We start from the raw sequence: 6,528 nt of genomic DNA, 5'->3' as shown, positions 1-6,528 counted from the left end.
GCCAGAGTTGCTGGGTGTGGGCAGTGGGCAGGAGAGACCCCCGAGGGTGGGCAGACCTAACCCCTTTGGTCCCTGCCTGCTGGGGGCCCCATCTCAGACCCTCACCCCCAGAAGGCCCCCCACACTCTGGCCTCACGCTCGAGCCTGAGACACCCCCCCCTGCCCGCACCACCACAACCTTCCAAGTGGTGGCAGGAGCAGAGACAGTCCCTGGGGGGGACGGGCAGGCGAATGCAGGAGACCCAGCTCCATTTCGGCACCGTGGCCCACCCGGGGCAGCCTTGGCCACCAGGTCCCCTCCCAGAAGGCAGGGGCCCTCAGCCCTGCAGCGTCAGGGTGAGTGACAGCCTGGACGCTGGGCAGTGCCTCCGCGACCCTCGGGGGCAGCCTGCAGGTGGGCCTTGGAGGCTCGCCCGTGCCCCGCGGGGCCGCCGAGGGTCAGGGCAGGCGGCCGCGGCTCTGGGCACGCGCGCCTTTGTGCGCGCTGTCCCGCCCAGCCCCTCCCCTGCGGGCTCCCGCGCCCGCCCCGCCCGCCGCTACCGCAGTGCCCGCCGCAGCGCGGTGTCGCCGTCAGCGGAGCAGCGAGGAGGCGGCGGGCGCTGTCCTCTGCCAGACGGACGGTAAGCGCGCAGCCGGCCGGCCGGGAAGGGCCCGCCCGTGACCTTGGGGCTGCCCAGTGCTGCCGCTGGGGCCGGCGTGGCCGGGGTGGGGGCTGATGGGGGTCGGGGGCTGGGGGTGCCCGGGCGCGGGGGAGGAGAGGCAGGGGCCGGGCCTGCGTGCCCCACCCGGAGGGCCCTGGCCTGCCCCCACCCTGCCTGGGAGCCCTGGGCGGGGGACACCGATGCGCGGGGCCTGATCCTGCCCCTGGACAGAGCAGGGGGACACTCCCGGCCCTCCAGTGCCCCCAGCGCGTCCCCAGGGGCCCCGAGCTATTCTGGGCCCTGGTGTGGGCACGGCCAGCCCGCCCGCAGGAGAGAAGATGGCGCAGTCCCTGTGGGGGAGGGGACGGCCCTCACCTCCCCCAGGAGCGCTCTTGGGTGGGGGTCGGGGAAGGGCCGTGTCCTGAGTGTCCTGAAGGGCAGGTCTCCGTGCAGGCCCCCACATGACTGGGCGAAGACGGGGCGGGCTACCCCGTCCCAGCGTGGCCCCCAGGGCAGGGCCGTGCCCCCTGAGCTGCTGGTACGTCCTTGCCAGTGTCCTCACACACTGCCCATCCTGCCCACAGACCGCTGCTCGGCGTCCCCCTTGCCTGAGCCGGAGCGTCCCCAGGCTGTGCTAGCCCCTCCCCACACCCAGGCAGGATGGGCAAGGAGAAGACCCACATCAACATCGTGGTTATCGGCCATGTGGACTCGGGCAAGTCCACCACCACGGGCCACCTCATCTACAAGTGTGGGGGCATCGACAAGAGGACCATCGAGAAGTTCGAGAAGGAGGCAGCTGAGGTCGGCCGGCGGCCTGTGTTAGCTGCATGCGGGGCCCTGGGGAGGTGGGGGCCCTCCTGGGGGAGGAGGGTCGAGAGCCCTGCGGCTCACCGTGGCCCGGCCGGCCCTGTGACCTCGGGCTGAGGCCTGGGCTGGAGGTGGCGGTGCCGTCCCTGCAGGCAGTGCTATTAATAGCCCTGACAGCATCCGCACCAGCTCTGTTTCCCAGTTCTGGAGGTGCCTTCAGACACCTGCTTGCCCAGGGGGCATCCCCTAAACTGGTCTTCCTAGGGGGCTGAGGCACGCAGCCCATCTGGGGGGCTGGAGGGTGCAGCTGCATGCGCCGACCCCCTGCCTGGGGCGGTGGGACCCCAGGGAAAGACCGCTGGGCTCTCCTTCCACGCAGATGGGTGCTGGAGGCGGCATTTGTAAGTGTGTCTGTTCTGAGTCCAGTCGGACCCTGCCTGGGGCCCATTCGAGTGGGCAGTGCCCCACAGGTTGGAGCCTGTGTGTGGTCCTGGCGTCGGGGGGCCACGGAGAGTTAACAGCCCTGCTGCTCTCCTCGCCGAGGAGGTGGGAGAGGAGGGGAGGAGCCTGGCACTGCCGTGGAAAGAGCTGGAAGGCTCCGTCCATCCCCGGACCTCCTCCCTGATGAGCTTCTCCCGCTGTGACTTCTGGTTTGACACCACGAGGGGTCTCTCTGCCATGGGAGTCCCAAGTGTGCCCTCCCAGTCTGAGCCACGTTCCCCCCACCCTGCAGATGGGCAAGGGCTCGTTCAAGTATGCCTGGGTGCTGGACAAGCTGAAGGCGGAGCGGGAGCGAGGCATCACCATCGACATCTCCCTCTGGAAGTTCGAGACCACCAAGTACTACATCACCATCATCGATGCCCCTGGCCACCGCGACTTCATCAAGAATATGATCACCGGCACCTCGCAGGTGGGCTTCCCCTACCCCCGTGGGTCGGCCCGGCCAAGCACTGACCTCGGGCGGGCGCAGGGGTTCAGCGTGGCGGGTCCCCTCCATCCTGCAGGCCGACTGCGCGGTGCTCATTGTGGCAGCCGGCGTGGGTGAGTTCGAGGCGGGCATCTCCAAGAACGGCCAGACGCGGGAGCACGCGCTGCTGGCCTACACGCTGGGCGTGAAGCAGCTCATCGTGGGCGTGAACAAGATGGACTCCACGGAGCCCAGCTACAGCGAGAAGCGCTACGACGAGATTGTCAAGGAGGTCAGCGCCTACATCAAGAAGATCGGCTACAACCCGGCCACCGTGCCCTTCGTGCCCATCTCGGGCTGGCACGGGGACAACATGCTGGAGCCTTCGCCCAACGTGAGTGCCGGCACCCCGTGGCTCTCGGCCCAGGGCGGCCTGCCCGAAGCCCTGCCCCACAAAGGGCTGGGGTGGGCAGCTGTGTGGCGGGAGGCAGGGGCAGTCACGCTGGCCCCACTGGTCTCACCAGCTCGCACAGGATCGCCGTGGGCTGTGTGCCTGGGTGTGGCGGGCCTGGCCCAGTTCCTGAGGTTCTGGACACTGCTCTTGGGACAGCCAGGCACTGAGGGGTCGGTGGGGCTGTAGGACACCGTCCTCCAAGTCCAGGCCTGAGCTGGGATGTGAGGGGGGCAGGGCCTGGAGGGGTGGGCACGCGTGGGCTATGCCCTACCAGCACTCCCACATGCCCCCTCTGTCTCTACAGATGCCGTGGTTCAAAGGCTGGAAGGTGGAGCGCAAGGAGGGCAATGCCAGCGGCGTGTCCCTGTTGGAGGCGCTGGACACCATCCTGCCCCCGACACGCCCCACTGACAAGCCCCTGCGCCTGCCTCTGCAGGACGTGTACAAGATTGGAGGTGAGGGCCAGCCCAGCCCAGCCCCCAGACAGCCCCCAGACAGTCCCCAGACAGCCCCCAGACAGTCCCTAGACAGCCCCCAGACAGCCCCCAGACAGCCCTCAGACAGCTCCAGACAGCCCCCAGACAGCCCCCAGACAGCTCCAGACAGCCCCCAGACAGCCCCCAGACAGCCCCCAGACAGTCCCCAGACAGCCCCCAGACAGCCCCCAGACAGCCCCCAGATAGCCTTCAGACAGCCCCCAGACAGCCCCCAGACAGCCCCACCAGCCTCCAGACAGCCCCCAGACAGCCCCCAGACAGCCCCCAGACAGTCCCCAGGCAGCCCCCAGACAGCCCCCAGACAGCCCCGCCAGCCTCCAGACAGCCCCCAGACAGCCCCAGACAGCCCCCAGACAGCCCCCTATATCAGAACCAGACACACAGACGACCTCTGTCCAGGTCTCCAACCCCGACCAGGGGCCCAGCAAGACCCTCCATGGTGGCTGCTCTCTGTCTCTGCCCTGAAGTGGGACTCTTCGGGGGGACCATCTGTCCATCTATCCACCTGTCTGTCCAGACTGTCCCTCCAGGAGCGAGCTCAGTCCACAGCCCATGCCAGGAAGTGGGGTACAGGGTGAGGGAGGGGGAGACGGGTGCCAAAGACGCCGCCTGTGGGAGACACACAAGCAGCACAGCAGGGAGCTTCCACTCGAAGGCAGTGGGGGGTCTGGGTGCAGCCTCCCACACTCCCACTGAAAAGGGGGCTGGTGTGCAGGCAGGGGCGCCAGGCTCCCTGAGGGCGCGCACAGCCACCAGCCTGCTCCCTGTCCCTCTGTGGTGCCCGGGAGCATCTTCCATGGAGAGGCGGGGGTTCCCCCTGAGTCAGGAGAGCAGCTGCAGAGGGATGGGGGCATGCTCGGCCAGGCCCTCACGGACGTCTGTCCTCTGTGCAGGCATTGGCACAGTGCCCGTGGGCCGCGTGGAGACGGGCATCCTGCGGCCAGGCATGGTGGTCACCTTTGCGCCCGTGAACATCACCACGGAAGTGAAGTCGGTGGAGATGCACCATGAGGCGCTGAGCGAGGCGCTGCCAGGAGACAACGTGGGCTTCAACGTGAAGAACGTGTCCGTGAAGGACATTCGCCGGGGCAACGTCTGTGGCGACAGCAAGGCAGACCCACCCCAGGAGGCCGCCCAGTTCACCTCCCAGGTGGGCGAGCCCAGCAGCACACGCATGTGTGTGCGTGCATGCATGCATGCATGTGGGCATATGTATGTATGCATGTGAGTGTTTGTGTGTGCACATGTACATGTGTGATGTGCTGGTGTGCATATGTGCGTTGTGTGTGTATGTGTGTGTGCATGCAGGGGGGCGGACAGAGGGCATGATTTGGCACAGCCTCCCCTGAGGCCCCGTGTCCTGGCAGCCCCCGATGCTCTCGGGATCCTACGTCATTGTCACTGGACCCTCTCAGTCACCTCTTGATGACTTGTTTCGTTTGGGGGCCACGTCCAGTGGTGCTCAGGGCTCACTCCTCTGTGTGCACTCAGGGATCACTCCTGGCAGGGCTCAGGGGACCTTGTGCCATACCAGGGATGAAACCCAGTCGGTATGGGCAAGGCCAGAGCCTTTTCCCTGCCCACCTATGTCACAACAATTTAAGATGTGCTCTACTTGAAAGGAACTGAAAGACGACCTGTGAGGCCTAACCCCTCCACCCTGCTGAGCTGCGCCCACTGGCCATTCGCTCACCTCAGGCTCCTAAGTGCTGAGTGAGGACCCTGAAGGCCGAATCTGAGGGAGGCTGGGCGTCCCCCTCGTCAGGACTCCAGGGCCTCTGGCTGGAGCCTCCCTTCTCCTGCCCGCCGGGCAGGCCTGACAGCTTTGTGCAACTGCCCTGCAGGTCATCATTCTGAACCACCCCGGGCAGATTAGTGCTGGCTACTCGCCAGTGATCGACTGCCACACGGCCCACATTGCCTGCAAGTTCGCCGAGCTGAAGGAGAAGATTGACCGGCGCTCAGGCAAGAAGCTGGAGGATAACCCCAAGTCTCTCAAGTCTGGCGATGCAGCCATTGTGGAGATGGTGCCCGGAAAGCCCATGTGTGTGGAGAGCTTCTCCCAGTATCCGCCTCTTGGTGAGAGCTGTGTGGTGTGGGAGGGCAGCCTCGGGCTCTGCTGGTATGCTGCCCAGCACGGGAGGCCCCAGCGCCACTCTGGGGGCAGTCTGGGGAGGGGTTCCAAGGACCCCGGGGGGTCATGGCTGCACTGGCTGCGGGAACAGCCCACAGACTGGGGGCGCTGCTCCACGCAGATGAGTTCTCAGCACGCTCACGCTCCCAGTAACACAGCAATCCCCCCGGGGCTATCGTACAGGCCACCTAAGGAGGCCGCCTTACAGGATCCAGACTTTCACACCCGGCCACACGACCTGAAAGCTGAGAGGGCTGAGAGGATGCCGTGAGCGCGAGTGCGCCTGCGCGCTGCATCCCGGCGGGCGGGATGAAGCGCAAGTGCGCCTGCGCGCTGCATCCCGGCGGGTGGGGAGGATGCTGCGAACGCATGTGCGCCTGCGCGCTGCATCCCAACGCCCGGCCCTCTCCTGACTTGTCTCCTTCCCACAGGCCGCTTTGCCGTGCGCGACATGCGGCAGACGGTGGCCGTGGGCGTCATCAAGAACGTGGAGAAGAAGAGCGGCGGCGCCGGCAAGGTCACGAAGTCGGCACAGAAGGCGCAGAAGGCGGGCAAGTGAAGCGCGGGCGCCCGCGGCGCGCCCCGCCCCGGCGGCGCCGCGCCCCGCCCCCGGCCCCGTGCCCCGACCCCGCGCCAGGCGCATGTCTGCACGTCCGCTTGTAAGAGGCTCTCGGTCACCGACTGGATGCTCGCCATCAAGGTCCAGTGGAAGTTCTTCAAAAGGAAAAGCGACCCCGCCCCGGCTTCTGCGTCCTGCCCCCAACGCGCTCAGTGCCCGTTGTACCAATAAACTGAGCGCCCAGAGTTGTGTGCGTCTGCTGCTGGCAGCATCCCGCCCACAGGGGCTCTCGTTGGGGAACCCCTCCGCGCTCTCCCCCCAGGAGTCAGCCGCGGCCTCCGGGGCTCTGCACCGCCCTGCTGAGCTCTGTGGCTGTGCCCTTGCCAAGGGCTCCCCCACACCAGGGATGGTGCACAGGCTCCTCACAAGGCCGCTGAGCTGCATCCCTGGGCGTCCACCAGTGGTGGTGTGTCCGGCTGCCCCACCTCAGTGTAGTCCCTGCTGGACACTGAGCCCCCTGAGC

The 6,528-nt window shown here is 67.1% G+C and overlaps 1 protein-coding gene across 1 annotated transcript; it reads left to right on the top strand.

The window, feature by feature from the left end:
* The first annotated feature begins 463 nt into the window (after nt 1-463).
* EEF1A2 (eukaryotic translation elongation factor 1 alpha 2) lies at nt 464-6,250 on the top strand. The gene is made up of 8 exons (XM_004620281.2): nt 464-620; nt 1,226-1,445; nt 2,185-2,364; nt 2,459-2,755; nt 3,120-3,270; nt 4,206-4,462; nt 5,157-5,391; nt 5,878-6,250. The coding sequence occupies exons 2-8, from the start codon at nt 1,302-1,304 to the stop codon at nt 6,003-6,005; spliced, it is 1,392 nt and encodes a 463-aa protein (XP_004620338.1). The 5' UTR covers nt 464-620; nt 1,226-1,301; the 3' UTR covers nt 6,006-6,250.
* Nucleotides 6,251-6,528: the final 278 nt, after the last annotated feature.

This window comes from Sorex araneus, chromosome 5, assembly GCF_027595985.1.
Source record: "Sorex araneus isolate mSorAra2 chromosome 5, mSorAra2.pri, whole genome shotgun sequence".
Taxonomy (NCBI): domain Eukaryota; kingdom Metazoa; phylum Chordata; class Mammalia; order Eulipotyphla; family Soricidae; genus Sorex; species Sorex araneus.
This window is presented reverse-complemented; position numbering and strand designations above follow the sequence as displayed.

Excerpts from the sequence above, each read along its gene's own strand:
- EEF1A2 (XM_004620281.2), top strand. The coding sequence starts at position 1,302 with ATGGGCAAGGAGAAGACCCACATCAACATCGTGGTTATCGGCCATGTG. Across the intron at positions 4,463-5,156 it reads CCGCCCAGTTCACCTCCCAG|GTCATCATTCTGAACCACCC; the intron begins GTGGGCGAGCCC and ends ACTGCCCTGCAG. Across the intron at positions 5,392-5,877 it reads CTCCCAGTATCCGCCTCTTG|GCCGCTTTGCCGTGCGCGAC; the intron begins GTGAGAGCTGTG and ends TCCTTCCCACAG.